Source organism: Mustelus asterias, chromosome 18 (genome assembly GCF_964213995.1).
Source record: "Mustelus asterias chromosome 18, sMusAst1.hap1.1, whole genome shotgun sequence".
NCBI classification, from domain to species: Eukaryota; Metazoa; Chordata; class Chondrichthyes; order Carcharhiniformes; family Triakidae; genus Mustelus; species Mustelus asterias.
Window position 1 is genome coordinate 5,575,645 of NC_135818.1, and position 15,878 is coordinate 5,591,522.

The 15,878-nt window shown below is 45.2% G+C and overlaps 1 protein-coding gene across 3 annotated transcripts in view; it reads left to right on the forward strand.

Moving 5' to 3' along the window:
* The window catches only part of ryr3 (ryanodine receptor 3), a 371,169-nt gene that overhangs the window by 189,339 nt on the left and 165,952 nt on the right, over positions 1-15,878 (forward strand). For 2 of the 3 annotated variants that reach the window (XM_078233298.1, XM_078233296.1), the window contains 6 exons: positions 709-889; positions 1,416-1,518; positions 1,754-1,874; positions 5,430-5,599; positions 8,413-8,633; positions 15,760-15,850. In XM_078233298.1, coding sequence (XP_078089424.1) covers positions 709-889; positions 1,416-1,518; positions 1,754-1,874; positions 5,430-5,599; positions 8,413-8,633; positions 15,760-15,850 — 887 coding nt within the window. The remainder of the gene's footprint in view (positions 1-708; positions 890-1,415; positions 1,519-1,753; positions 1,875-5,429; positions 5,600-8,412; positions 8,634-15,759; positions 15,851-15,878) is intronic. The other variant, XM_078233297.1, reaches the window with a different exon arrangement.

Sequence of the window (15,878 nt, forward strand, 5' to 3'; positions counted from 1 at the left end):
TATATCCTTTGGAGACTCATGTTTCATTCATGAGTCTTGTATTATCCTGACAGCATTCTATTGGGGAGTTTATTCAGTTTGTTAATTGTTTTAATAAGGTTGTCACCAGTTTTCAAATGAAGACCTGTTAATTGTTCATGATACAGAGTGTCCGATCCTGCTTTAATTTACCTAAACTAATAACTTGCTACTCCCTCACACACACTTACTTAAGATTACGAAGTGCGTATATCCTTTTGGGTGGTTCCAAAATTGCACAGAGGGAAACACCGCCTATGCGTCATAACACGCTGAATAGGTATAGGTAAATTGCACAGCATAGTCCCACACCTACCCCCACCTTGATAGTTTGAACACTCAGAGAAACAGGGAGCAGAAGAAGCTTGTCAATGGCGAATATTAGAGATAGTGCTCTTTAAAAGTCCAAGTGTTTTAGTAGGTTATCCTAGTGCACAATAACCACTGAAAGAGTTGAAAGTAACTTCAGATAGTATCCAAACATTCTAGATTGAGCATCACATGTTAACTCAGGGCCCAGCAACTTTTGCAAGTTAGATTCCATCGGGTTGCATCGTATTCTGGGGTGAAATAATCAGACGAACATTGTCGTCGGCCTGAAACCGACATGCCTCACTTTGACATAAGTAGATCAAGCATGTATGTGCGACTAAATTCATTGCCTAAAGATGAATCCTCCTGTTCTTCAAGGTGAAAGTGTTGAAGAAAATGCGAGTGTTGTTGTGAAGCTGTTGATTCGTCGTCCAGAGTGTTTTGGACCCGGTTTGAGGGGTGAAGGAGGACACGGCTTGTTAGCAGCGATGAAAGATGCGATCCAAATCTCAGAAGATCCATGCCGTGACCTCCCTCCGACTGAAGCTAAGAAAGATGGGTGAGTTATCATTTCCTTTTGTAACTCATTACTGTTCTTGATTTACTGACCAACTGAAAGTATACGCAGGCTGCCTGTTTGGGTAAAATTTCTACAAATTCCATATTTGCATATTAGCTCAGATTTTGCAGCGCACCCCCCCCCCCCCCAACCCCCCAATGGGTTTCCTGCCAGTGTGGAGTGACGTCAATGGGAATTCCCATTGACAGCGGCGGGACTGGAGAATCCCGCCGCAAGCAAACAACACACCACCTCCCGCCAGCGGGAAACACATGGCTGAGAGGCCAGAGAATCTCACCTATCCTGTGTCATCCTCTGTACGTAAAGGTGTGTAAGCATAAAGTAAAAGGCAATGAGATTCCTTACTCTGTGGATTTCGGTTCACTTCGATCTGCTGATGCACTGCGGCACCGATGCAAAGAGAAATCACTTTACCCCAGTATTACCGTAAATGTTCCCTAGATGGTAGCAAATATTGCCTCTGTTTATTCAAATCACCGATCTAACATGGACTCTTGCTTGGCAGTAGTGAAGAGGAGGATGAAGAAGTTGTACACATGGGTAATTCTATCATGTCCTTCTATTCTGCCCTGATTGATCTACTGGGCCGATGTGCTCCAGAGATGCATGTAAGTAATCATTATTTTAGCATCATGCTGAGGGAGTTCATTCTGATTTCTGAATGTTGAATGAATGGCATATATCCATTTTTGAAATATTTCATAATAATGTTTCTGGACATTGGCAGTGTGTGTGTGTTACATTTTCAAGTCTTAAGCCTAAGATTCAATACAAGAACCCTTTGGCATTTTGAATTTATATCCTTTTTGTTTTGTCTGAGTTGCTATTTATCTATCCGATCAGCTAATCCAAGCAGGCAAAGGTGAAGCTATTCGAATCCGAGCAATACTTCGTTCCCTGGTTCCAACTGAGGATCTGGTGGGCATTATTAGCATACCACTGAAATTGCCAGTTGTTAACCAAGGTAGGCCACCAATGATAAGGTGAATGACATCCTTCATATTTTCTATCGGTTTGTTCATTGAAATCATAGAAACTTTATGTTGCAGAAATAGGCCATTTGGCCCATCCAGTCTTTGATTTGATTTGATTTATCATTGTCACATGTATTAGTATACAGTGAAAAGTATTGTTTCTTGAGGGCTATACAAAGCATACCGTTCATAGAGAAGGTAAGGAGAGGGTGCAGAATGTAATGTTACAGTCAGAGCTGGGATGTAGAGAAAGATCAACTTAATATAAGGTAGGTCCATTCAAAAGTCTGATGGCAGCAGGGAAGAAGCTGTTCTTGAGTCTGTCGGCACCGACTCTCCAAAAGAACATCCCACCCAGGCCTGCCCCTGCCCGCCTGATCCCTGTAACCCCACGCATTTAGCACGGCCAATCAACCTAATCCGCACACCTTTGGAGTGTGGGAGGAAACCGGAGAACCCGGAGGAAATCCACGCAGACACGGAGAGAATGTGCAAACTCCACACAGACAGTCACCCGAGACCGGAGTCAAGCCTGGGCCCCTGGCGCTGTGAGGCAGCATTGCTAACTATTGTGCCACCGTGCCACCCTTTAATACAAACTAGAAGTTTTTCCATGCTACTCTTATACTGAATCAGACAGATTACATTTTGATGGTAAAGGATATCTTATAAAAACATCTTGTACAAAGTTTCTTCAGAAGCAAATCTTCAAAATGCAGCTAATGAAAATACAACAAAACTTCCACCAACTTGTAAATCAAAGAAAGGGTTTAATAAAGAAACATCATTACTCCAAGCTTGGGGCCTCGCCCTGGGCCACTCCAAGCTCTCCACCATTCTACATTGTTCCTTATTTATACTGAATCAGCTGGTCAGCTGACCATTACATCTTGTTCCCATTGGTCATATTACATCCAATACAAAGTTGTCACTGGTTACATTCTAGCATACAATACATAATATACCTGATCATCTGTGACATAAAGACTAAAAGAGTGTCCGGAATTTTATATTGTGCATGCAGGGTGGGCACGTAGTGGACCTGGAAATTGAGCGAATAGACGTGGGATGTACATCCTGATGTCACAGCATGTTCACGTGATATTTTGGCAAGTGGGCCAAAGAGACACAAGAGTCGGCAGTGCACCTGCCAACAACCAAGCAGGCGATTGAACCCATTCAGGGATTAATTGAATGTGATTTTATGTGGCCCGTCTGTTTTTCCAGTTGACAGGCGGGCCGATTGGCCAAGGCGGCCTTTAGGTTTTAGTTGCAACCTCGATCCAGGGCGGGGTGAACTGCCCGGGCTGAAATAAAACTTTAAGAGGAGTCTGGGGATTGAGGTTTGTGTTTGGGTGCGCTGCCTGGCCACTCCTTGCACAGTTTTCCCCTTGCAAATTATTTTTCACGGGTCAGTAGCTCCCTGAGACACCCGGCAGTATTTGTCTCCCTATAGGAGCACAGTAGAAGCTCCAGCCCGCACTCTGCCTTCTCTCACCTTCTTCCCGCCATCCCTGGCGGTGCTGAGCCTTTCCCAGCCTCGGTTCTCATGTCGGTTATCCATTAATTGGCCAACCAGTAAGAGTGAAATCAGTTTCCAGAGCTGGCCAAGTCCGGATTTGCGTTTCACGCCCGCTTCCAGGCCCGCCGTGTACGCACACATCCAACAGACGAAAAGCTCAGGCCGATGTTCCCCTCGAACTATCCTTCTGCTCTCTCTGACTCTCCTCATTGGCTGTATCGCTCTCTCCGTCTTCCATCTTTTTGATTCCTTTTCCACGTTCTTCTCAATCCGGTGTCTGTGTTCCACTAATCCGGCTGAGAATGGGGATATCAGCCAGGCCGCCTACTCCTGTCTGTCATACCTTCTGGACTTTCTTTCCGGATGTATCACAGCTTGGTATGGCTCCTGTTCTGCCCAAGACCGCAAGAAACTACAAAAGGTCGTGAATGTAACCCAATCCATCACTCAAACCAGTCTCCCATCCATTGACTCTGTTTACACTTCCCGCTGCCTCGACAAAGCAGCCAGCATAATTAAGGATCTCACGCACCCTGGACATTCTCTCTTCCACCTTCTTCCTTCGGGAAAAAGATACAAAGGTCTGAGGTCACGTACCAACCGACTCAAGAACAGCTTCTTCCCTGTTGCCATTCGACTTTTAAATGGACCTACCTCGCTTTCAGTTAATCTTTCTCTACACCCTAGCTATGACTGTAACACTACATTCTGCACTCTCTCCTTTCCTTCTCCATGAATGGTTCGCTCTCTGCCTGTTTAGTGCGCAAGAAACAATACTTTTCACTGTCTACCAATACATGTGACAATAATAAATCAAATCAAATCAAACTTTTGTGTTTGCATCATGTTATAGAGTCATAGAGGTTTACAGAATGGAAACAGGCCCTTCGGCTCAACTTGCCCATGCCGCCCAATTTTTACCTCTAAACTAGTCCCAATTGCCCATGTTTGGCCCATATCCCTCTGTACCCATCTTGCCCGTGTAACTGTCTCAATGCTTTTTAAAAGACAATATTGTACCTGCCTCTACTGCTGCCTCTGGCAGCTCGTTCCAGACACTCACCACCTTCTGTGTGAAAGAATTGCCCCTCTGAACCCTTTTGTATCTCTCTCCTCTCACCTTAACCCTATGCCCTCTAGTTTTAGACTCCCATACTTTTGGGAAATAATATTGACTACCTAGCTAATCTATGCCCCTCATTATTTTATAGACCTTTATAAGATCATCCTTAAACCTCCTACGCTCCAGAGAAAAAAGTCCCAGTCTATCCAGCCTCTCCTTATAACTCAAACCATCAAGTCCCAGTAGCATCCTAGTAAATCTTTTTTGCACTCTTTCTAGTTCAATAATACCTTTTTTATAATAGGTGACCGGAATTGTACACAGTATTCCAAGTTAGAAGGGGATTGATGCCAAGTCCACCATCCCCCACACTTTCCATGATTGATTATCCCGTTGTCACATATTGTCTCGGCTCAACTCGGCTCGAACCAGAGGACACGACCTCAGGCTAAAGGGACAATCCTTTAAAACAGAGATGAGCAGGAATTTCTTCAGCCAGAGAGTGGTGAATCTGTGGAACCCTTTGCCGCAGAAGACTGTGGAGGCCAGGTCATTGAATGTCTTTAAGACAGAGGTGGATAGGTTCTTGATTAATAAGGGGATCAGGGATTATGGGGAAAGGCAGGAGAATGAGGATGAGAAAAATATCAGCCATGATTGAATGGCGGAGCAGACTCGATGGGCCGAGTGGCCTAATTCTGCCCCTATGTCTTATAGTCTGATGGTCTTATGGCTCACGCATGAAGAATTGGCACTTCGTCACGCTTTGACATCTTAACTATCATCCATGAACCCATGCCCCAGGTGGGAAGAGGATGAGAAGAGGGAAAGCATTTTGGACGAACCATTGTTCATTGTCATTAATGTCATCACGCTTAGTACAATACCTGAAAAAGGTAAACCATTGTCAATCCATGCGGTTAAACAGCATTTTGAACCTACGCTTTGGTGCTTTGGCAGATGGATCTATTTCTGAGCCGTCTATGTCTGCGAGTTTCTGTCCTGACCACAAGGCACCCATGGTATTGTTTCTGGACCGTGTTTATGGTGTCGAGGACCAAAGTTTCCTGCTTCATTTGCTGGAAGTTGGATTTTTACCTGATTTAAGAGCATCTGCCTCCCTTGAGTCAGTAAGTAAAAGTGATTGTTCTTCATCGTTGCAAAGCTGTGCATATTTGATTTTCTGTTGTGTTTGGAAATCGAGATAATTTAAGTCATTTATATTTGTATTTTGGGTATTAGAAATAAGGTTTACGTTTTAGCTCAATATGTGTTTTGTGTGCAAAGAAAGGGAAACTTCAGTTTGGCTTCATGTTAGACGGTGGTTTCTGCCAGTCTATAATTTAGTTTCATTTTAAACTTTGTCTGCATCATAATTAAGGATTTATAATGTAAAAGCAGCTACAGCTTTTATAAAAACTGAGTTGTTTAGCAATCAGATGCTAACCCTGGGACAGCATGAACCTTTGAGTTGCACTGTGAGCCAGCTGGCCTCCTTGAAACTCTGACTTTCACACGAGGGTCTCTGAACTCCATTTTGGAAAAACACGCCTTGAAATCTTCTCCCAAACAACGTTTTCTCTCTCTCTCTCTCGGATTTCTTCACCAAGGATCCTCTTCCAGGATTTCAGCCTCTCCTTTCAGTATTCCTTTGCCTTTGAGTGCCACATGCAATCAAGCTTCCACACAATCACTCAGGTATCCAGCCACACCAACAGGACACCGCTGCTTCACAGCCTGTATTAAGAGGTCACCAAACTTGATTTATCTCAGATGCTTGGCTTCTTACCTAGCTGTCATTTTAAATCTGGTTCTTACAGCTGACTCTTTAACACAGAGCACCTTCTCTGCTTTTTACTTGAATTCTCCTCAGCAGGACCTTGTCCAAGCTGGAGCCAGAAAAAACTGAACACAAGGAAGGGAAATGCAGAAGGCTGATTTCCCAAAGAACAAAAGAAAGTCCCAAAAACCAAAGGATGAGGACAAAAGAGTGTCTCAGGGAGACAGTTAAGTTAACTGAACAAAGAACAAGAACGGAACAAAGGACCGGAAGTTGAACAAAGTCCTGTTGAGGAGAATTCAAGAAAAAGCAGAGACAGTTATCTGAGTTAAAGAGTCAGCTGCAAGAACCAGATTTAAATGACAGCTGGGTGAGAAGCCAGACATCTGAGGTAAATCAAAAGTTTGGTGACATCTTAATACCGCCTGTGAAGCAGCGGTGTCCTGTTGGTGTGGCTGGATACCTGAGCAATTGTGTGGAAGCTTGAATGCATGTGGCACTCCAAAGCAAAGGAATACTGAAAGGAGAGATTGAAATCCTGGAAGTGGATCCTTGTTGAAGAAATCAGAGAGAGAGAGAGAGAGAGAGAGAAAGCGTTGTTTGGGAGAAGATTTCAAGGCGTGTTTTTCCAAAGTGGAGTTTAAAGACCCTCGTGTGAAAGTCAGAATTCCAAGGAACCAGTTGGCTCACAGTGCAAGATTTGATGAGGAATCCACAAGAAGTTGTTTTGGTGGCATCTACCACTTGACTTGGAGTGTGGTCTGTCTGACCACATCTTGCTAATTGGTTAACATGGACTTTGTACTTACTGAGAGTGTTAGAACATAAGATATGATTTGTAACTTGTATTATTTTTACAAAGCGATACACACAAAGTTTATTTATTAGTTACAAGTAGGCTTACATTCACACCACAATGAAGTTACTGTGAAAAATCCCCTAATCGCCACACACCGGTGCCTGTTCGGGTACACTGAGGGAGAATTTAGCATGGCAAATGGACTTAACCTGCACATGGTAGCACAGGGCAGCACGGTGGCACAGTCGTTAGCACTGCTGCTTCACAGCGCCAGGGACCCGAGTTTGATTCCCGGCTTGGGTCACCGTCTGTGAGGAGTTTGTACATTCTCCCTGTGTCTGTGTGGGTTTCCTTTGGGTGCTCCAGTTTCTTCCCACATTCGAAAAGATGTGCTGGTTAGGCACATTGACCCAAATAGGTGCCGGACTGTGGCGACGAGGGGAATTTCACAGTAACTTCATTGCAGCGTTAATGTAAGCCTTACTTGTGACTAATAAATGAACTTTAAAAAAATCTTTGGAGTGTGGGAGGAAACCGGAGCACCCAGAGGAAACCCACGCAGACGCGGGGAGAACATGCAAAGTCCACACAGACAGTGACCAACCGGGAATCAAGCCCGGGTCCCTGGCGTTGTGAGGCAGCAGTGCTAACCACTGTGCCACCGTGCTGCCTGTATACCGCATGTATAAAGGTATAGCTGGGATGAATGAGTAGAGTATTGGAGTTAAATCTTTTCTTGTGTTATCTTCTTTTGTTAAATGTTAATCGGCAGCGCTGTGAGTCTATTCATCCACGTATCCAAACAAAAAGTAAATGTTACAATCCATTGAGCGGGGCTCCACTCTGGGGCTGTCCAGTGTTAACATTAGCCGCTCTGCACTGTACCTGTGAAGATGAATATTTGCCGGACTGGACAGTGTGTTCCTTTTTTGATGACTGTCAGCCTCTCACATGCTCAGTGGTGATTGGCCAGTGCATGAACGAGGGTTTTTAAAGAGAGGTGACGTATGTTGGACTTTATTCAAATTAATATGCACCAGCTGTACATACAGCCAGAAACACCTACAAATGGACTTAGATGAGAGACATTAATGGAATATGAATTGAAGAAGAATGTTTTAATTAGCCTAAATTGATTCTGTGGAGCAAGCCTAAGTTAAAATACTGCATTTCTAGTCGCCTAATTAGCATTCCTTTGAAGAATCTGTAATTATCAGAGTGACGTTTGTGATGGGGAGAAACATTCAGGCTAGCGTTCCTTTCTGATTCTTGTTTGATAATAAGCTCATGCATTTAGACAGAAACACGGTCAGTGTAGGTTATGCTTTTCTCTGAATAATAGTTTTTTTTTCCTATTCCAACAGGCTGCTTTGGGGACGACAGAGACTGCTCTTGCCCTTAATAGATACATCTGTTCAGCAGTGCTCCCACTGCTCACAAGATGCGCACCCCTTTTTGCTGGCACTGAGCATTATGCCTCTGTGATCGACTCCACACTGCACACAATCTATCGACTGTCCAAAGGACCTGGCCTTACCAAAGCCCAGAGAGAGTCAATCGAAGAATGCTTGCAGTCTATTTGCCGGTACAGATATCTTTACTTATAGTTTTGCAAATATGCAAATTAGGAGAAGGACATTCGGCCCCTCGAGCCTGCTCCACCATGGATCTGATTGTAACCTCAACCACCTATTCCTGTCTACCCCCAATAACCTTTCACTCCCCCTTATTAATCAAGAAACTATCTCGTTCTGCCTTAAAAATATTCAAAGACTCTGCTTCCACTGCCTTTTGAGGAAGAGACCTACAAAGACTCACAACTCTCTGAGAAAAATAAATTCTCCTCATCTCCGTCTTAAATGAGCAACTCCCTATTTTTAAACAGTGACTACTAGTTCTAGATTCTCCAACATCCTCACCACACCTGGTTTGTCAAAACCCTTCAGGGTCTGAAAGGTTTTGATCATGTTGCCCCTCACTCGTCTAAACTCCTGTGGATGCAAACCTAACCTCTCCAACCTTTCCTCATAAGGCAACCCACCTATTCCTGGCACTAGTCTAGTAAACCTTCTCTGAACTGCTTCTAACATTTGCACCTTTCCTTTAATAAGGAGACCAATACTGTACACAGCACTCCGAATATGGTCTCACCCATGTCCTGGACAACTGAAGCATAACTTCCCTGCTTTTGTAATCAATTTCCCTCACAATAAATGATATCATTCTTTTAGCTTTCCTAATTACGGGGCTGTACCTGTATACTAGCCTTTTGCGATTCATGCATTAAGATGCCCAGATCCCTCTGCAGCTCAGAGCTCTGTGACCTCTCACCATTTAGAAACATCGTGGGTGGTCTTTTGAATTTCCATGTTTTGAAGGACGCTGTTTTGTGGATTTTCAGCCTTACTGTCTGTGCAGTAACCTGGCAGAGTGAATCACTCACCCTTCTCTGTTCAATGTTTATACCGTTGATTCCAATGAACAGTTTGTTGCTTCAGGTTCCTGCTCGGGCAGTGACGTTGAAAATTATCCTCAAGGTGTTAAAGCAGAATGAGCCTACAAAAGCCAAGCCAATGCAACCATCCAGTAAGATCCTGGACTGATCCAATTGGCCTCAATGAAGGGAATTTTGGGGACATAATGCCTTTGATATGACGGATTTTGGCAGGAAACGTCTGCACCTGGTCCTCAACAGAATCAGAACAATATATTTGAAGCTCAACCCTGCTGAATGCTGATTCAGAGTCAGTGAGGTCCTCTCTGTGGGTCCCCTGCTGATTGCTGATGGTGTGAAACTAGACCCCAGGCAAGACAAAGGTACACGCCCACTCCTGATGGCAAAGCTGCTTCCTCGGCATGACAAATTGCCTAGCAAAGTTTATTTCTTGTGACAGTGAGGTGAATGGACCTGTGCCAATTCCTCCACCAGGACTTAGAATTGGCGTTGGCAGGTGCGACGGCAATAATCTCTCCCTCAATGTCAACAAAACAAAGGAGATTGTCATCGGCTTCAGGGAACGTGGAGGAGAACATGCCCCTGTCTACATCAATGGGGGCAAAGTAGAAATGGTCAAGAGCTTCAAGATTTTAGGTGTTCAGATCACCACCAACCTGTCCTGGTCCCCCCATGCCAATACTTCAGTTAAGAAAGCCCACTAATGCCTCTACTTTCTCAGGAGACTCAGGAAATTTGGCATGTCCGCTATGACTCTCACCAACTTTTACAGATGCACCATGGAAAGCATTCTTTCTGGTTGTATCACAGCTTGGTATGGCTCCTGCTCTGCCCAAGACCACAAGAAACTACAAAGTGTCGTGAATGAAGTCCAGTCCATCACTCAAACCAGCTTCCCATCCATTGACATTGTCTACACTTCCCGCTGCCTCGGAAAAGCAGCCAGCATAATCAATGCACCCCGGACATTCTCTCTTCCACCTTCTTCCATTGGGAAAGAGATACAAAAGTCTGAGATCAAGAACAGCTTCTTCCCTGCTGCCATCAGATGTTTGAATGGACCTACCTTGCATTAAGTTGCTCTTTTTCTACACCCTAGATATGACTGTAACACTGCATTCTGCACTCTCTCATTTCCTTCTCTATGAACGGCATGCTTTGTCTGAATAGAACATAGAACATAGAAAGCCACAGCACAAACAGGCCCTTCGGCCCACAAGTTGCGCCGATCACATCCCCACCTCTAGGCCTATCTATAGCCCTCAATCCCATTAAATCCCATGTACTCATCCAGAAGTCTCTTAAAAGACCCCAACGAGTTTGCCTCCACCACCACCGACGTCAGCCGATTCCACTCACCCACCACCCTCTGAGTGAAAAACTTACCCCTGACATCTCCTCTGTACCTACCCCCCAGCACCTTAAACCTGTGTCCTCTCGTAGCAACCATTTCAGCCCTTGGAAATAGCCTCTGAGAGTCTACCCTATCCAGACCTCTCAACATCTTGTAAACCTCTATCAGGTCACCTCTCATCCTTCGTCTCTCCAGGGAGAAGAGACCAAGCTCCCTCAACCTATCCTCATAAGGCATGCCCCCCAATCCAGGCAACATCCTTGTAAATCTCCTCTGCACCCTTTCAATGGCTTCAACATCTTTCCTGTAATGAGGTGACCAGAACTGCGCGCAGTACTCCAAGTGGGGTCTAACCAGGGTCCTATAAAGCTGCAGCATTATCTCCCGACTCCTAAACTCAATCCCTCGATTAATGAAGGCCAGTACGCCGTACGCCTTCTTGACCGCATCCTCCACCTGCGAGGCCGATTTAAGAGTCCTATGGACCCGGACCCCAAGGTTCTTCTGATCCTCTACACTGCTAAGAATGGTACCCTTCATATTATACTGCTGCTTCATCCCATTGGATCTGCCAAAATGGATCACCACACACTTATCCGGGTTGAAGTCCATCTGCCACTTCTCCGCCCAGTCTTGCATTCTATCTATGTCTCGCTGCAACTTCTGACATCCCTCCAAACTATCCACAACACCACCTACCTTGGTGTCGTCAGCAAACTTACCAACCCATCCCTCCACTTCCTCATCCAGGTCATTTATGAAAATGACAAAGAGCAAGGGTCCCAGAACAGATCCCTGGGGCACTCCACTGGTCACTGACCTCCATGCAGAGAAAGACCCCTCCACAGCCACTCTCTGCCTTCTGCAGGCAAGCCAGTTCTGGATCCACAAGGCAACAGCCCCTTGGATCCCATGCCCTCTCACTTTCTCAAGAAGTCTTGCATGGGGGACCTTATCGAACGCCTTGCTGAAGTCCATATAGACCACATCCACCGCTCTTCCTTCATCAATGTGTTTGGTCACATTTTCAAAGAACTCAACCAGGCTCGTAAGGCACGACCTGCCCTTGACAAAGCTGTGCTGACTACTTTTGATCATACTAAACTTCTCTAGATGATCATAAATCCTGTCTCTCAGGATCCTCTCCATCAACTTACCAACCACTGAGGTTAGACTCACCGGTCGGTAATTTCCCGGGCTGTCCCTGTTCCCTTTCTTGAATATAGGGACCACATCTGCAATCCTCCAATCCTCCGGAACCTCTCCCGTCTCCATCGACGATGCAAAGATCATCGCCAAAGGCTCCGCAATCTCCTCCCTCGCCTCGCACAGTAACCTGGGGTACATCCCATCCGGTCCCGGCGACTTACCAACCTTGATGCCATTCAATAGTTCCAACACATCCTCTTTCTTTATGTCCACATGCTCGATCCTTTCTGTCCACCGCAAACCAGCAGTACAACCACCCAGATCCCTTTCCACCGTGAATACCGAGGTAAAGTATTCATTAAGCACCTCCGCCATTTCTAACGGTTCCGCACAAACTTTTCCCCCTTCACCTTTTAAGGGTCCTATGCCTTCACATCTCATCCTTTTACTCTTGACATATTTGTAGAAAGCCTTGGGATTCTCCTTAATCTTACCCGCCAAGGCCTTCTCATGACCCCTTCTCGCTCTCCTAATTTCCTTCTTAAGCTCCTTCCTACATCCCGTATACTCCTCTAAATCCTTAACACCTCCTAGCTCCCTGAACCTTCTGTACGCCTCTCTTTTCTTATTCACCAGGTTCATCACAACCTTCGTGCACCACGGTTCCCGTACCCTACCAACACCCCCCTGTCTCATCGGAACGTTGTCATGCAGAGCTCCAGACAAACATTCCTTGAAAATCCTCCACTTTCCTTCGGTACTTTTCCCCAAGAATGCCTCCTTCCAATTTACCCGTCTAATTTCCTCCCTGATGACACTGTATTTCCCTTTACTCCAGAGAAACACTTTCCTAGCCTGCCTGATCCTATCTCTTTCCAATGCTATCGTGAAGGAGATAGAATTATGATCGCTATCCCCAAGATGCTCACCCACCGAGAGATCCTCCACCTGTCCAGGTTCATTAGCCAGCACCAGATCAAGTACAGCCTCTCCTCTAGTAGGCTTATCCACATACTGTGTCAGGAAACTCTCCTGGACACACCTAACAAACTCCTCTCCATCCAAACCCCTAGCCCTAGGGATATTCCAATCTATGTTTGGGAAATTAAAATCTCCCATCACGACAACTCTGTTATTCCTACATCTCTCCAGGATCTGTTTCCCCATCTGCTCCTCAACATCTCTGTTACTATTGGGCGGCCTATAGAAAACACCCAGCAACGTTACCGACCCCTTCCTGTTCCTAACCTCCACCCACAGAGACTCCGTAGTCAATCCCTCCACGGCGTCCACCTTCTCTACAGCCGTGACACTATCCCTGATCAACAGTGCCACTCCCCCCCCTCTCTTGCCTCCCTCCCTGTCCTTCCTGAAACATCTAAAACCCGGCACAAGTGCACAAGAAACAATACTTTTCACTGTATGCTAATACACGTGACAATAATAAATCAAATCAAAGGAGCAGCCCAGTGCTGCATTCGACAGACTCAATGATCTGCTGTCAGCCCCTCCATTGTTGCAATACTTCAATGTCTGAATGCCTTTAGTGCTTTCAACAGATGCGTCTCTGCATGGAATTGGAGCAGTGTGCATCCAGAATGACAGAGTAGTGGGTTTTACATCAAGGGCCCTCAGGGACATTGAATCTTGCTGTGCCCAGATTGAGAAGAAACTCCTTGCCTATGTCTGTCAGAAATGTTGTAATTTCATTCAAAGCCGCACTGCCTCTATTGAAACTCATCACCATCGTCATGAACCCCTCCACACTGCATTACCGCACCTGCACAGAATGATAGAACACAGAACAGTACAGCACAGAACAGGCCCTTCGGCCCATGATGTTGTGCCAAGCTTTATCTGAATGATGCTCAAGCTCTAATGGTACAACCTCCGTGTGATCTACAAGTGTGGTAAGGAACCATACTTAGCAAGAGGCCCTTTACAGGGCTTACATCCCCACCACTGAACATGCTGACTCTGAGGAGGACATCAACACTATGACAATCCAGGTACTGCCGTTGTGGAGAACTAATGAGCACAAAGCTCTGACGAAGGGCCATCGAGACTCGAAACATTGGCGCTATCCTCTCCGCTGCTGAGATTTTCCAGCATTTTCTGTTTTTGTGCTCAAAGCTGCCTTGCAAACGAACCACACATGCAAGCACTCCGCGACATCTTCAAGAAGGGATGGCCTGTGTCATCGAAAGAGCTTCCCCCATGAGTTCAGCACTTTCTAAGCCATGAGAGAGGAGTTAGCAGTGCAAGACGGACTGATACTGCGTGGCTAATGGTTCTTAATCCCTCTCTGTCTCTGTAGCAATGCTACACTGAACAGCTCCACCAAAGGCACTTGGGGTTCGAAGCGACAAAGCATAGGGCCAGTGAAACGATGTAATGGGCATCAACATATGGCAGCATAGAGAGGGAGATGTCCAAATCTGCACCATGCAATACACTCAGCCCTCACCAAACCAAAGATCCAAGAAGCTTCATGAGGAATTAGCATTTGAGCGCACTAAAGTGTCCTTTTCGGACAGTTAAAGGGCTGATGGGTAATTTTAGCATCTATCTGACGATCAGGTTAATGCAAAATCTTGTACTTTCCATTGGCACTGCACTTATCATACAATATTAAAACCTTTACTATCAGCTGAAAACCTTTCAAGTGTGCTTGACTGTGCCAAATCATCAGATTTTAATCTTCAAAGTGTTTTATCCCCTGCTGACTTTGGAATTCCGACAGAATTTTGGATGGTTTTTTTTTCCGTTTTTAGTCCATAAAAATGTGGGCTACTGAGACTTGTACACGTTTAGAAACACGCATTATATCAAGCATATATTGAACTATTCGGACCTACCAGAGCCCTATATCCAAATGTGGACCACATGCACAGACACAAGCAGAACCCTCGATTTGCAGACAAGTTTCATCTTCCTCCATCTTCCCCGATTTTTAAGAACCATCAGTTGTGACATGGAAACATTTAGTGACATCTTTTCCTTTTGGAAAATCAGTGATAACAATATCAATAAAAAAATACATTTATAATGACGGTTTTAATGTGGCAAAATGTATTGAGGTGTTTCACAAGAGGTTCATTTCGACAGAAATGGATGCCCAAAGAATCACAAGAGATATTAGGAGGTCAAAAACTTGAGCGATGGGATGGATTTTAAAGAGGGTCATGAAGGAGAAGAGGGAGGAGGGGCAGCAATGAGAAAGAGAATAGAAAGCTGTGGGCAGAGTGAGGTGGTCAAGTTTAAAGTTTATTTATTAGCGTCACAAGTAGACTTACATTAACACTGCAACGAAGTTTCTGTGAAAATCCCCTCGTCGCCACACTCCGGCGCCTGTTTGGGTACACTGAGGGAGAATTTAGCACGGCTGATGTTCCTAACCAGCAAGTCTTTCAGATTGTGGGAGGGAACCGGAGCACCTGGAGGAAACCCACCCAGACACGGGGAGAACGTGCAGACTCCACACAGGCTGCGACCCAAGCCAGGAATCGAACACGGGTCCCTGGCACTGTGAGACAGCAGTGCTAACCACTGTGCCACCATGCCGCCCGGTACGGTTTCTCCCACCTAAATTTATGAAGGAATGTTGTGCATGAATTTGACAACCTGCAAGCCATGGTTCTATCCCACTCATGTTTTAATGGTTTATATATGAATCTTGGATATAGCGAAATAATCTGTATCTGCATATGTTTCCTTGCAATTACGCAACTCTCATTTTCCATTGTTCTGCAGGAACCTTCAGCCTTCCATGTTGCAACCGCTCCTGCGACGTTTTGTCTTTGACGTTCCCATGCTTACCGAATACTGTAAAATGCCTTTGAAGGTATTTGCAAAATGTCATCTTTCATTGA